General features: G+C 49.0%; 1 protein-coding gene across 4 annotated transcripts in view; it reads left to right on the top strand.

The window, feature by feature from the left end:
• Window positions 1–15,481, top strand: part of SGSM2 (small G protein signaling modulator 2) — a gene marked incomplete at its 3' end in the record, with an annotated part of 45,681 nt that overhangs the window by 1,352 nt on the left and 28,848 nt on the right. For all 4 annotated transcript variants that reach the window (XM_084802754.1, XM_084802756.1, XM_084802755.1 and 1 more), the window contains exon 2: window positions 5,184–5,259. In XM_084802754.1, the coding sequence (XP_084658880.1) occupies window positions 5,184–5,259 (76 nt within the window). The remainder of the gene's footprint in view (window positions 1–5,183; window positions 5,260–15,481) is intronic.

Here is a 15,481-nt window from a genome sequence, read left to right as displayed (position 1 = left end):
GGGGGCGGGGTCCCACCCCCCCGCGGGCCTCCGGTGGTGTTGAGCCAGAGAGATTTAGGGGCTCAGGTCCCCGGTGTCCAACACCGCCCTCTTGTATGCCTCTGGCAAGTGAGTCGTGGCTGGCTGAGGGTTCTCCGCACACCTCACTGTTTCTCCCTCCACGCCCACCTTTTTACCCAGAAACCCCGGGTATTTTTAAGAATGGTTTTTAGACTCAGATTATTATTTTTCCCCTTTTGAGGGAAATCCTTCAGAAAGAAAAGTGTTTCTCCCTCTACTAATCCTCCTTTTTCTTGACCCTGCTTAAAAGCTCATTTCAATTTCGGTGCGGGGGGGGGGTGCGGTTTCCCCATATGAATGACTCACCAGCTAGTTAGAGAGTCTGCAGTGTACATAAAATGAACGAGGCCTCCTTCCCGGGCCTGCCTCCGTAGCTAGGTCCGCCAGGTGTGAACTGCGTGAAGGCAAGAAACCTGTCTGCTTGTTCAGTACTTTGTATCCAGGGCCTGGCACACTTGTGGGCACTCTTAGAAACGGAGGTCTAGCGGGCAAGTCTTGTATCATCCAGATGCAGTTCTGTGTGAACTCAAGTGAAGTTACTTAAACCCATTCGAGGCGTGGTGTCGTAGGTTGGTACTAGTTATCTCACATATGTAGATGTACCATATTTCATGCACCCTTAGAGTCTGAGTTAACCGTGACCTGGCTCTTGTGCCCTAATTGTTCCCCTTCCTTCTTGACAGAAAAGTCAAAGCCTTCTTTCTAGCTTGTGCGAGCCGCTTCATTATGCTTTTGTTGTGAAGGGCTCACCATGCCAAATAGTCATCGGGAGTACACTGGGAGACTTTTTTTTTTTTAAGACAGGGTCTCTCTGTGTAGCCTTGGCTGTCCTGGACTCACTTTGTAGACCAGGCTGGCCTCGAACTCACAGTGATCCATCAGCCTCTGCCTCCCAAGTGCTGGGATTAAAGGCGTGCGCCACCATGCCCAGTTTGGGAGACACTTTTGAGAACATGATTCTCCCAATACTCAAAGACTCTATTTCACCAATGACTCCTTTGAAAACTGAATTTATTCTGCAAGGGTGTATCTTCCTAGCAAAGGCAAACCTGCCCTGAACACGGGTTTTCCCCCTTCAGCGCTTGGTTTACAGAAAGGGCTGCTCTCTCACAGAGGAACAGCTGAGAACCAGAGGCAAGGCTGCTCTCACAGAGGACCTCTGGACTGATCCTAAAAAGCATCAATGGGTCCCCCTAACCCAACCTGTGTCCCTCCAGCTGCTTCCGATACCTGTAGGTCTTCAGTTGTGAGTTCCTACAAAGACCTCTGAGAAGTAATCAAGGAAGCTTTTAGCAGTCAGGAGTGCAAGAATTGAGCCAAGAACATCATCATTGACATAACCACCAACCATGAGCAGTTCCAACAGGGAGCAAACTCCGGCTCCCTGCTTCTTCCTTAGGCCGTAGGTGTTCTGCCATTCTCCATATAATACAGTGCATTTTAAGAGAGGACCTTGGGCTGGCATGGTGGTTTATTTATTTATTTATTTTTGTTTTGTTTTGTTTTTCAAGACAGGGTTTCTCTGTGTAACAGCTCTGGCTGTCCTGGACTCACTTTGTAGACCAGGCTGGCCTTGAACTTACAGGAGAACCACCTGACTCTGCCTCCTGAGTGGTGGGATGAAAGGTGTGTGCCATTAATCCATTTTAATGCCAGCACTTGGGCAGCTGGATCTCTATGATACTCAGGCCAAACCATGGTTACAGTAAGACCCTATTGCCAGGTGGTGGCGGCGGCGGCGCATGCCTTTAATCCCAGCACTTGGGAGGCAGAGGCAGGCGGATCTCCGTGAGTTCGAGGCCAGCCTGGAGTACAGAGCGAGTTCCAAGACAGCCAGAGCTGTTACACAGAGAGACCCTGTCTCAAAAAAATAAATAAATAAATAAATAAGACCTTATCTCAAAATATATAGTAGACAGACCGATGAAATAAAACAAAAACACATTGGGAGCCAGGATGTCATCAGGACAGGACACTGCATCCTTTCCAAAGGATGATAGGAGAGACTAATGCTGAGTGTGGGAGATATGCCTACAACCCCAGCACTCAGGAGCCTGAAGTCAAATTGCAGGAAGTTTGAGTCAAGCCTAGGCTGTATAGGGAACTTGAGACCAGCCTGGGCTACACTGTGAGACCTTGTTTCAAAAAGCGAAAGAGAGAGCGAGCTGGAGAGCTTTCTCTGTAGTTCAGAGCACTGGCTGCTCTTCCAAATTTGATTCCCAGAAGAGACATGTCAGCTAACAACTGTGAGCTTCGGTTCCAGGAAAGCTGGTGGCCTTTCTAGCTTCTGCAGGTACAGACAGACATGAGGCGAAACATCCCTACACATAAAGTGAAGATAAAGCCTGCCTCGGCCGTGGATTACTTTTCCATAGGATTTGATGCTGTGGTGAGGAAACCCATCTCTGAGTCCCAGTTGTGGTATTTGTCCCCTGGCAGATTCCCCATGAGAACTGGTGTAAGCGTTAAGAGCAACCAGAACCTCAGGCTGTTGATGGGAGTGTAAATTGCTACAGCCACTTTGGAGAACATTTGGCAGCATCTTGTAAAGCAGAATATATGCATCAAATTCCTTGCCTAGAAATATAAGTTTTAAAAAGCCAACACATATGTTCACCAGATGTTCATATGATTCAAAACAACTCCAAGTGGGAAAGTACCTAAATGCCAGTTAACTGTGGTATCTTCACACAATTGGGAATAAAAAATTCTACATCCCCAGCATACACAACAGAAACAAATCACACAATCATTCAAGTCACAAAACACGTACCATTATTTATTTATTTATTTTTAAGTGCAAAACCAACGTAAGGACACAGAGCTTGGGCCTTCTGGCACAGACCTATAATCTCAGCACCTGGGAAGGGAAAGGTGTTAGGATTCTGCTTCAGTCCGCCTACCTATGATGTCATCGGTACCTGCCAGGGGGCGTGGCCCTGCCCAGTATATGAAAGGACACACCCACCTGGCCCCTCCTTCTTACCCCCTTTCTCTCACCTCTCTCCCTCCTCCTCTCTCTTCCTCTCTTCTCTCTCTCTCTCTCACCTCTCCCTCTCCCACCTTCCGTCTCTCCTCATACATATATAATAAACCTCCATATAATATCTGTTGTCTGGTATCTTATTATCTTATTTTTTAATTATTAAAAAAGGAAAATTCAGGCTTGCATGGTTATAGAGTCAGGCCGGCTTAGGGAACTTAGTAAGATCCTGTCTCACAAAATAAAAAAGAGGTCTTGGTGGCTCATGCTTTTGATCCCAGCACTCAAGAGGCAGAGGCAGGTGGATCACTGTGAGTTCCTGGACTGCAAAGTGAGTCCAGGACTGCCAAGGCTACACAAAGAAACTCTGTCTCAAAACAAAACAAAGCAAACAAAAGAGGCAGATGCAAGCGGATTGCTGTGGGTTCCAGCCTTGTTTATAGAGTGAGTTCCAGACCAACCAAGGCCACTTTGTGAGTCTCTGTCTCAAAAAGAGGCCTGAAAACTGGCTCCGTTTGGCTTTCTTGCCAAGCATGCACAGGGCCCTGGGTTCAGTTGCTACTGCCACAGGGGGGAAAGAAATGAAGGAAGAGAAGATAATAGCAATTGAGTACTCTTAGGGAAAAGTAGTGGCTGGAGGAGAGGGTAATAAAGCAGGGGGCTCTGGCAAATGAGCTACGTGTTCTATTCTGTCTGTTTGTTGTTTAAGACAAATTGTTGTAGCCTAGGCTTAGCCCTGTACTGGCTGTGTAGCCCAGGTTGGCCTTGGCCTTGAACTCTTCTTTCACTATGTGTGTGAAGTGCACATGGTGTGTGTGTGTGTGTGTGTGTGTGTGTGTGTGTACTTTTGCATGTGCGCCACAGTGTACCTGGGTGGGTCAGAGAACATCTTGTAGAGTCTCTTTTCTCCTGCCGCTTTTTCATGGGTTCTGGGAACATGAACTTGTCATCAGACTTGCTCAGGAGGGACTTGTACCTGATGCGCCATCTAGCCTCAAACGCTTGATCCTCTTGCCTCCGTCTCCCAAGGCTGGGATTCGGGCATGTGCCCCCACCTCTGGCATTTGTTTTGTTTCCTGCTCTAAAAGTATCCAGGATGTGAGAACTCACCAAGCCTGTAAGGTTATCTTATAAGCTCTCTTTTTTAAAAAATATTTTTATTTAATTTTTAATTTATGTGCATTGGTGTGAGGGTGTCAGACCTTGGAGTTACAGACAGTTGTGAGCTGCCATGTGGGTGCTGGGAATCGAACCAGGGTCCTTTGTAAGAGCAGACGGTGCTCTTAACCACTTAGCCATCTCTCCAGCCCCTCTTTTTTTTTTTTTAATGTGTAAAGAATGATAATAAACAAGAGAACACACTTTTGTGGTCCTAGAGAGCACATCTGAGGAGCTTAAATGACAGGCACTCTACCGTAGAGCTACATCCCTACCTTGTGAGTGCCTTTTGGGGTTGGGAGTTGAGGCAGAGTCTCACTCTGTAGCCCAGGCTCTGTAACACACTTTGTAGCTCAGGTTAGCCTCTAATTCAAACCCCAAAAGTCAGAGTTTTAGAACCTAGCTAGAACAGTGAGATGGACTACTACAAGTTGTTCTGAGACTGCCTGCCCCGGAGGACAGTGTGCTTGCCCAAGAGCCCTTCTCCAGCTGCGGGGGCGGGGGCAGATCTCCTCCTGCCCTTGCCTTCTAGGCAGAAGGACCCTTCTGTCTGGACTGGAGCCTCCACACTGATGGCTTGGTGGGTCTGACATCTCTTAGTTTCCTCTCCAGAAGGCTTGGGGCAGAGTTATTTGAAAGGACATTTGTTTTCCTACCCCCTTCCCACTTTGTCATCTCTGCCAGTATCTAAAAACACAGACCATGAGGTCACAACCAGGTTTAGAGGGACCTGTTCTGTTGCTGATTTTCTTTTCTTCCCCTTTTGGTGCTAGGAATTGAATTTAGAGCCTTGTGTGTCCAAAATATGCCTGACCACTGAGCTATACATACCTCAAACCCCAGGAGGTTTTAAAAAAAATGCTAAGGAGAAAAAAAATGTAAATAATAATGGTAGCCTGAGGATGTAGCCCAGTGGTAAAGTGTTTCCCCTGAGTTTGATAAAAAATAAATTCAAATACTGAAGATGTCCATTTGTCCCCAGGTAAAGCAGGTCATGGAGGACGCGGTGACCAGGAAGTTTGTGCATGAAGACAGCAGCCACGTCATTGCTCTGTGTGGTGAGTGAGCGCCTTACAGGGACCCGGGAAGGTCCTCTGGGTTAGTAACTCTCAGATATGAACACAAGTCTCAATCAATTCAATCACCTTTGAGGTGTAGTTGAGCCCCATCCCAGACCTGCTCAAGCAGAGTCTTCAGGTCGCAAGAATTTGTGTGTTTTAGTGTCTTAGGACAAGAGTTACCATAATTCACCTGAAAGTATGTTAAAAAAAAAAAACATTCATAGCTGCGTCATGCCTGGTGTCCCAAGCCTGTGATCCCAGCTATTTGGAGGGCGAAAAGTTCAAGGCTTCTCTTAGCTGTGGAGTATCTTAGTTGTGCCAGCCTGGGCAACGTAGAGCTTATCTCAAAACGACAAATGAAAAGGGTGGCTAAAGAGATGGCTCAGCAGTTAAGAATCCTGGCTTCTCCAGGCAGTGATGGCATTTGCCTTTAGTCCAGCACTCAGGAGGCAGAGGCGTTCAAGTGAGTTCCAGGACAGCCAGGGTGACACAGAGAAGCCCTGCCCAAAAATTTTTAAAAATTAATTAAAAAAAAAAAATCCTGGCTTCTCTTCCAGAGGACCCAGATTTGATCCCTGCACCTGCATGGTGGCTCACAACAATCCCAAGAGAGCCAGCGCCCTCTTCTGGCCTCCTCTAGAACTGCAGTCAATGGCATATAGACACATATACAGACAAAACACCCATACACATAAAATAAAATTTAATTTTTTGAAAAAGTAAAAAGAGGCCAAGGGACACAGCCCAGTGGCCGAGCACTTGCCTGGCATGTCTGAGGCCCCAGGTCCAAGACTCAACGCCACAGAACAGAACACGCCTGTCTTCCCCAACGCATTGGCGGTTCTGGTAGGTCCGGAGCAGCCTGCAGCTGGATTTCTGCCATGTTCAGGGAGGAGGCTGGAGTACTGTCCAGGGACACACTTTGAGAACCTCGCCCTGAGTGCTTTGGATTTCGGAGCTACCCATCTTCTCTGTCCTTATGCCCTCTGGGGAAGGGTTGGTACTGTGGGGACGTTTTTCAGTGCGTTTTGGCTGCCATGTTTTTCTAGTTGTTCCATTCTCCTGATTCCCCATACAATGGGTTAGAAGCAAAAGAGCACGAACGCAGGAGGAGGACCGGCCAGAGCCTCCGTGTGTGCGCTTTTATTTTTTTAATTTTTTTAATTTTTTTATTTTAATTTTTTTATTTTTTTGGTTTTTCGAGACAGGGTTTCTCTGTGTAGCCTTGGCCATCCTGGACTCACTTTGTAGACCAGGCTGGCCTCAAACTCACAGCGATCCGCTTGCCTCTGCCTCCCGAGTGCTGGGATTAAAGGCGTGCGCCACCACCACCCGGCTGTGTGTGCGCTTTTAAAATGCATGACGGGGTGGCATCTGTAACGCAGAAAAAAGCTTAGCTCTACGCAAGGTTTTCCTTTGCTTTCCAGAAACTTGGCCATCCTTTAACATCCCCTAAGGTGAGGAGGGTACCAGAGCCTAGCGAGTGCCAACCACACACTCCAAAGAGAGGGTCTGTTTTGTTTTGTGGTTTGTTTGTTTTTTTTTACATTACATTTATTTCGTGTGGTCTGCATATGTACATGCGTGCACTATGGCACATGTGTGGGGTACAGGGGACAGTGGTTGGGCTCTGCTCTCTCTTTCCACTGTGTGGGCTGGCTTTTGGCAACAGAGAGACAGAGCTGCCTCTCCCCTGGGTCCAGCGACACCCCAGACAGTATCCTCAGGGCAGCAGAATGGCAGGGACAAGATAAGCAGCCTCTGCCCCGGAAACACACATTCTGTTGAGAGGCAGACAGACAGAAGGAAAAAAAAATCATGACAAAAAGATGTATCATTTGATAATACATAGTAACAAGATCTTTGTTTTTGTTTTGTTTTGTTTTTTGCTTTTTGTTTTTCGAGACATGGTTTCTCTGTGTAGCCTTGACTGTCCTAGACTCACTTTGTAGACCAGGCCAGTCTCAACTCAGAGCGATCCACCTGCCTCTGCCTCCCAAGTGCTGGGATTAAAGGCGTGCGCCACCACCGCCCAGCAAGTAACAAGGTCTATGGAGGAAAGTAAAACAGTTATAGGGAGTGGTTGGGAGAGGCAGCCAGTAAGCAGAGGCTGTGACACAGGGCTTTGAAAAGTAGTGTTCTAGCCAGGTGGTGGTGGCGCACGCCTTTAATCCCAGCACTTGGGAGGCAGAGGCAGGCAGATCTCTGAGTTTGAGGCCAGCCTGGTCTACAAAGTAAACCCAGGACAGCCAAGGCTACACAGAGAAACCCTGTTTCAAAAAACCAAAGAAAAAAGAAAAAGAAAGAAAAGTAGTGATGCTCTCATTCTCTCTTCCTCTTCCCCTTCCCCCCTCCCCTCTCCCTCTCCGTCCCCTCCTCTATCTGTCCATGGCTGGCCTTGAACACACTTCCGTCCACCACCATGCCGTGCCCATCTTGGACTGTCTCTTATCACCCAGATGTGCTCTTTTAAAATCAGAGCAGTGGTCTCGCCTCATACTTTCAGCGTCTTTGCAGTGCCATTGTCTCCCTTTTGGGTGAGCTCCCCTGCCTCTTTCCTATGGCGCCCTGATTCATCCGTCTACAGCCTGCTCTTATCCCTTCTCCGTGGAATCCATACTCTAGAGAAGAAAAGGCTCCCAGTGCCGTGATTATTAGCCTAGAAACATATTAGAATTCTGGCTCCGCGCTAGGCTTTGTCAAAGCACACGCTGTAGGTAGCTACCACATAGTGCGAACAGCTTGTGCATGGGTGCCGTGTGGGTAGCCAGGGGAGAATGGAGGGAAGAGGGGCTGGATGAAGGCCAGCAGGAGGAGAGCACTGACTCGCTCACATTCAGGCTGCCAGCTTTCCTGCAGCTGGCCTGGGATCCCCAGCCCTCTGGCAGCTCTGGGCCTCAGGCCGTCTAAAGCGCTGAGCTCTTCCATAAGCCAGAAGATCACACTCAGCAAGAATGGTTTTCCTTTGAACCATTTCAGTTCCTGTAGTAGACAAAAGAAAGCCTTTGAGTTTCCAGAGTTTTAAACCGAGTCCAGGAGCAGGGGGAACCCTGGTCTGCTGGTCCTCCAGGGTTCCTAAGAGCCACTGCTGCAAACAGAGATGCCACGGGGATCAGACAACCGTTTGCGAGAGAAGCTGCTTAGAAGTGAGGCAGCAGTGTCAGGGGCAAAGTGACCCACCCACTAGCACTTGCTCCACGTCAAGTGTCAGCCAGATTGAGTTGCCACAGGAATTCTGGCACGGGCTTCTCCCGGCCTCCAAGAAGTATCTGGGGCTTTGTGTGTGTGTTAGTGTGTTTGTGGGTGTGGTTATTTGTAGGTGTGGGTACATGTGGAGGCCAGGATCCACCTCAGATGCCATTCTCAGAGGCTATCTACCTTGTCTGTGGGGACGAGGTCTCTTCACTGGCACCTGGAGTTTATGGATTAAGCTAGGTTGGGGGGGCCAGCAAACCCCAGATAGAGCCTTTTCCTCAGCTCCAATCTGGGCTCCCCTCTCCAATCTGGGCTCCCTCTCCCCTTTATGTTTTTTGTTTGTTTGATTTGGTGTGGTGTTTGTGTGTGTGTTCATGAATATGAGGGGGTGGGCAGCCTGGTCTACAAAGCAAATCCAGGACAGCCAAGGCTACACAGAGAAATCCTGCTCGAAAAACAAACAAACAAAAAAAGGTTTACTACTGGGCTGGATCTCAGAGTAGAATACTTCTATGTCTGAGACTCTGGGTCCAGTCTCTCTCTCTAGTTGAATCACATTAACAATGTGTTTCGTCTATGGCTTTGTCAACATGTCTTCCACCTCCCCATTGACTGGTATCTGCTGCCACCTCCTCCTGTGGTGGAAGAAGATGCTCTTAACATGTCCTAGCCACAGAGCACCCAGGGTCAGCACTGAACAGCAGATTCTCTCAGGTTGTGCCCTGAACCTTGCATCTGAACTAACAATGCCTGTGCGCATACAGCATTAGTCTCTTGTCATCAGCTGTTTTGAGGTAATTGAGGCATCAACCCACAAAGCTGTGTTTCTCTGAGGCTGACCTCCTGCCTCAGTGCCATTCTAGTTGGTAACTAGGATTGTGTGGGTTTTGTTTGGTTTTTGAAACAAGCCTCACTGAGTACCCGTGACTGGCCTGAAACTCAACATATAGACTAGGCTAACCTTGAACTCAGAAATCTGCCTCCTGTTTGCCTCCTAAGACCTGGGATAAAAGGCCTGCACCACCATGCCTGGCCCTAGGATTGGTTGGTTCTGGGGTTTTGTTTGTTTGTTTTGGAGTGTATGTGTTTCTGTGCTGGAGATTGAACCTTGATCCTGAGGCAGGCTAGGCAAGCATCTACCACAGAGCTACACCCTCATCCCTGTGGGAGTTTTTGTTTTTGTTTTTGTTTGTTTGTTTATCCCTGTGGATCTTAACCTTGGTGACTGAGAGGAGTCTGTCTGTAAAGAGCAGTTCTCACACCATCAGCAGCTGCTAGGCATTGTGGGTGGGGCCGGGCCAGCCCTGTCTCCTCAGTCATCAGCTTTCCAGGACCAACCTGAGGGTTCCATGAGGCTGAGGCTGAGCTGTAATGGGAGGTGGGGGTGGAGCCTGGAACTGGGAATAACATGGGGCTTTATTAACCAGCTCCCTGTTGCTAAGCAGCTTTCATTAGCCAGTTAGGTGGCCCCTGCAGTGAGCTCCTTCGGGGACTGGCAGGGAGATACTAATAAGCTGGGGAGCAGCAGGTGCTGCAGGAGGCTCATCCCGCCTGGGCTGAGATGCTTCTGCACACGCTGTGATTCCGACTGCAGGCGGTCTAGCCTGACCCTTCAGCGAAAGGGATTCCTTCCCGCCTGCGGCCAGTGAACAGCTTAGTCCCACACTATCTAGATGCTCCCCACCCAGGAATGAATAAGTCAGGGAGTGCTTCTCAGCTCTGAGCAGGCAGGAAGGCAGCTGGGTTCTCTCCCCCTGTGCTAGGGCATAGCCAAGGGCATGACGTTCGGTCTGTTGCTGAGTCTTTGGAGTCAGACAGGCCAAGGTTTGCATGCTTGTCTTGCAACCCATAGCCAGTTGCTCCATTTCAGCTCTGAGCCGCCTACCCCCGGAAGGTAGACTTCGGCACGGGAAAAGCTACTCAGGGCTACGAGTGGGTGGTTAAGTTACCTCTGGGGATAAAACCCAAAAGAGCCACGCGGGTAAAGCATGTAACGGGGTATCCAGTGATCCGCCTTGTTCTCCAACCATCTCTGGAAACCCTCCTCAGACATACCCCAGGATTCCGTCCAGGATGCTGCGAGTTTGAGGCCATCCTGGTTGATATAAGTTCTGGCTTAGCCAGAGTGATATACCAAGACCTTGGCTCCAAAAAGAAAGGAAAGAAGTAATTAATTACTGAAGGTTCAATAACGGTATATGTCTGTGGGTCAAGAGTCTACACATTACCTCAAATAACCCAAAGATAAAGCTGTGTGGTGGCACGCCTTTAATCCCAGCACTCAGGGAGGCAGGCCGACCACTGAGTTTGAGACCAGCCTGATCTACAGAGTGAGTTCCAGGACAGCCAGGGCAAAGAGAAACCCTGTCTCAAAACAAACAAACAAGCAAATAAAATATAAAAGTAATTCAGGCCAGGCGTGGTGGCGCACGCCTTTAATCCCAGCACTCGGGAGGCAGAGGCAGGCAGATTGCTGTGAGTTCGAGGCCAACCTGGTCTACAAAGTGAGTCCAGGACAGTCAAGGCTACACAGAGAAACCCTGTCTCGAAAAACCAAAAAAAAAAAAAAAAAAAAAGTAATTCAGCCAGGCGGTGGTGGCACATGCCTTTAATTCCAGCACTCGAGAGTAGAGGCAGGTGGATCGCTGTGAGTTCGAGGCCAGCCTACAGAGGCCAGCTCCCTACAGAGGGAGTCCAGGACAGCCAAGGCTACACAGAGAAACCTTGTCTCAAAGGAAAAAAAAAAGTAATTCAGAGATAGGAAAAAAATTGGTTACATGGGGTTTAGCTGAAACAAAATTTGGCTGAGACCTTTAACTATTTACATTGGGCAATGGTCTTTGTTATAGCATCCTCCTTATTTTTGTGTATGCTTGAAATTTCCCTCAACAAAATGATTTCCTAAAAAGGAAAAGCTGAGATACGCAGCAGCTCGGGGGCCAGTGTTTGAACCCACGGCTGTCTTGGTCCAAAGTCTGTGCTACGCAGAGATTGTTTGATGTACCTGTGAGGGCTACCCCAGAGTGGAGTCTAGAGGAATTGGGACATTGTAGAGGAGTAGCCTTTGTAGAGTCATAGCTACGGTCATCTGACAGGGCCCATGGCAACCAGAGACCCTAGGAAGTAGTGGGTCTCTTGTCACAGGGTGAAAGTGCTCAGCCCGTGTGCAGAGGAAGGGGCTGTCTCTTGCCTGGCTCCCTGGGAAGGCACAGTGTCCCTTCAGGGCAAAGGAGGTGAGCACCTGTGACATGGTTCTCACTTCCCTCCCCTTGGTTCCAGAAAATCAGACCAGTCATTTCTCCTCCCCATCCAGATCTGTGGGGGAGTATTGCTTTCTTATCTTTGGGAGTTGAGCAAAGCGGAGTGCCCCAAAGTTGGTGTGAAGTCAGTATCACCTTGCAAGCTGTGAGGAAACGCGTCCCAACTGTGAGTGCAGGCAGCCATTACCAACCCAGGGCAGAAGTGGGCAGGGGTGTAAGGAGCTGGTGCTAGGGGAGGCCTTTCTGCTCCTCCTGGCAGTCCTGAAGTTCCATAGTGAAGAGCCCCACTATTCACAGGCCTGAGCCAGGAGCCCCAAAACTCTGCTCTTGAGTTTTGCCCCCACACCTGTAATGACTGCTCAGCCCCCGTTTTCCTCCCACGGGTTCTCTGTGGGAACCACAACCCAACTTCCCCAGCACACAGATGGCCAGGGGTGGTGTGCCAGCTTGCCTTCCTCCCATCCTCGCCTTTCGGAACCTCAGGCCAGCTTCCTGCCATGCATGCGTCCCACCCCTGTCCTAGCCCAGCTGGGTAGTCCTGAAAGCCATTTAGTAAGTTCCACAGTTGCCAGGACTTTTAACTGCTGAGCGGAGATGTAAATACGAATGAACATGCATCTGAGACACAAGGTGGGCTGACGGGCTGTCCTGGCACCGTCCTTCTTTCTGAGGCCTTTCCTAGCCACTGCCATAGCGTCAGTTTTGTGATGCTCCTAAGACCCAGGCTTGTCATAGCACTTAGAGTTGCTTCTATGGTCCTGCTGCTGCCGTAAGCAGCGGGTGCTGGCTCAGCATGAGGAAGCAAACCACGTGCAAGACCCAGTTCGCTGCAGGAGCTGTGAAAGAGTGGGTACTAAGGACAGAGCGACCGTCCTGGGCTTGATTCTCTCCCAGACAAGAGAGGGTCTCCAGCATCACCTCATGCTGGGAACCTTGGTGCTCACCTATTCTTGGAGCTGGGGGAGCCATTCAACCAGGGGAGCCAGCCTGGAGCAAGAGGAAGGTCAAGGTGTGTCCAAACCCCAACAATTTTATCTTGAGACTAGCAGGAGTAGAACTGTTGGCTCCTGGCTTGGGCCTCCCTCTGCCACCCTTCAAGTGGTCATGGAGCCTGGCAGCCAGCTTACAGGTTAAACTTCCTTTCTCCTTATAAGGTCATGTCCAACAAGCACTTGGAATTCCTCTTCATGCAAATGAGGCATTCCTGGCACCTTGGCCCTGGCCACTGATATACACTCACCCCAAAAGCCTCCACCCACTCCCTAAAAGTTTCAATAGGCCTTACTGTCTCCCTCCCACCCCCAAATTACTTGAGCTGTCTCACGGAAGCTGTCTCCCTAGAAGGCTGTTTCTTGTGCAGTAACCGAGGACCGAGACTCTGCATTGCACCACCCGCCCAGCTGGGCCTCACTCCCTCCAGTGCAGCTCGGTTAGCAGTGAGCTCCAGGGGAGACGCAGACCATGGAGCAGCGCCACTCAATTATTATTATCCTGAACTAGTAATATATTTATCTGCTTCTAAAATGAACACTATATGAAAGGAACACTTCCATTACCTTACTCCTTTTCCGGCACTGCTCACCACATCCCACAGGGCACCTCAGCGCGTGTGTGTATGTACCCAGCTAGAGGGCTTATGTCATTGGCTTGGTTGTCCTAGCCTTTAATGGCTGATCCATCCCTCCCGCCCATTGTTATTGTTTTTAATCCTGATAAAGATGTGAGCTAAACACTGTGGCACCGCCTGTAATCTGGGCACTTGGTAGGTACAAGCAGGAGGACCAGGGACAGGTAGGCTACACAAGAGCCTGCCGCCTAACAAGAATATGTGACGTTTGCCCATTGCACCCTCTTAACTTTGAGACAACTCACATGCAAACTCACTATGTAGCCCAGGCTGGTTCTGAACTTATGTCAGCTGTTCTGCCTCTGCCTCCTAAGTACTAGACTTACAGGCATGAGCAGCCACACCACAAATCATATTTATTTAGCCTGACTCCTGCTGATGGACACATAGGTGGTTTCTATGTCTTTACTATTGTAACCAATTATGCACTTAGATCAGTAGGAAAAATCCCAGAAGAGGGGTTGCTGGGTCAAAGGTTATCTGCACCTTTGATTGAAAAGTGTCAAATTGCTAAATAGGAATGCCATCACTAACCTCCCTGTCAGCAACATAGTAGCCGTATACCTGACTTCCAGAACTCTTCCGTCTTTGTTCTCCGGGCAAACTTTGAACCCTCCTTCTGTGTAGCAGAGATTAGAGGCCAGTGCCACCAGCTCTGACCCAGTGAGTGTCTCCACTCTAAATGATCCCTTGGAATGGTTAAGTCCGTGTGGGGTGGGCTGAGACCAAGGCTGACAGGCTCCATCAGCACTATGTTCTCCAGCTCCAGATAGCGTTTGCTAAGCTCCATAGCTTTTACTGGGCTGAGGACCCTTCAGGCTGGTCTGGCCCATGGTCCTCAACTTTCCTTGGAAGGACAGTATCAGCGTTCAGTGAGTGTTCACAGCAAGATGCTAGCATTAAATTGAGCCATGCTTCTGCCATCTGTGAGCTTTCCTGTCAGTGTGCTGGGATGGACCACAATGGAGAAGGACCTCTGGGATCATCTGACCAAACTCTAAGACCCCAGAAGACAAAGAGGCAGCGAGAAGGTCATACTTGTTAAGTCCTCCTCCCTCCCTCCCTCCCCCTGTCACATACACACACTCTCTCTCCCTCCCTCCCCCTTTCTGTCTCCCCTTCTCTGTCTCTCTCTCTCTCTCTCTGTCTCCCCTACCCTGCCCTCCCCATCTCTGTTTTTATCCCTTTTTGTTTTTGTTTTTGTTTTTTAAGACAGGGTCTCTTTGTGTTAGCCTTGGCTGTCCTGGACTTGCTGTGTAGACCAGGCTGGCCTTGAACTCACAGAATTCTGCCTGCCTCTGTGTCCCAAGTGCTGGGATTAAAGGCTTTTTGTCCTTTTTTCCAATTTTTCCTACTTCTGTTAAAATTTATTTTTCTAAGCCTTCCTATGTTGAGATTTATTAACTAGTACATGTTTTTCTCATATGAATTAAGCCAAATGATGTCAGGGCTTTGATTTTATGGTATATCCACATGCTGCCAGGATTCACTGAGACAGGGGACCCTGAAGCCTCCATGGCTGAATGCCCAGAGCTCAGATTTTGCAGGGGATGGCCGTACAAACCGGCGCGTCAGTCCTGTGCTTACCTACAGCCTCTACAGTTGTGTAGTGCTCTGGGGCAGGTTGTGGATAGTGAGGACCTGGAGTTGCCTGGTGTCTTTGGACATGAGGCGGTCACACAGGTCTTTCTGGACTTGTTCCTGGGGAGTAGGGCTTCACAGTACACTGTTCAGTCTGTCTACAAAAGGCTTTCTCCAGGGAGGAAATTCAGAATAAGTTAGAAACATAAATTTGAGTTTCTGCTCAACTCAGAAGTCTCAGAGCCTGGGCTCAGCAGGTAAAGATGTTTACTACTGCCAGGTCTGAGTCTGAGTTCTGCGAGTTAAATAAGTGGTGTTGTTGTTTTTTTTAATTTTTTCTTGAGATAAGTTCTTTTGCGGGGGTGGGGGGGGTTGGTGGTGGTGTTTTTTGTTTGTTTTTATTTTTTGAGACAGGGTATAACAGAGCCTTGGCTGTCTGGGACTCATTTTGTAGACCAGACTAGCCTGGATCTCACAAAGATCCACCTGCCTCTGCCTTCCAAGTGCCAGCATTAAACACATGTGCCACCACACCCAGCTGGAGACAGGTTCTTAC

The sequence above is a fragment of the Acomys minous genome, assembly GCF_964271855.1.
Source record: "Acomys minous genome assembly, chromosome: 12".
NCBI lineage: Eukaryota > Metazoa > Chordata > Mammalia > Rodentia > Muridae > Acomys > Acomys minous.
This window is presented reverse-complemented; position numbering and strand designations above follow the sequence as displayed.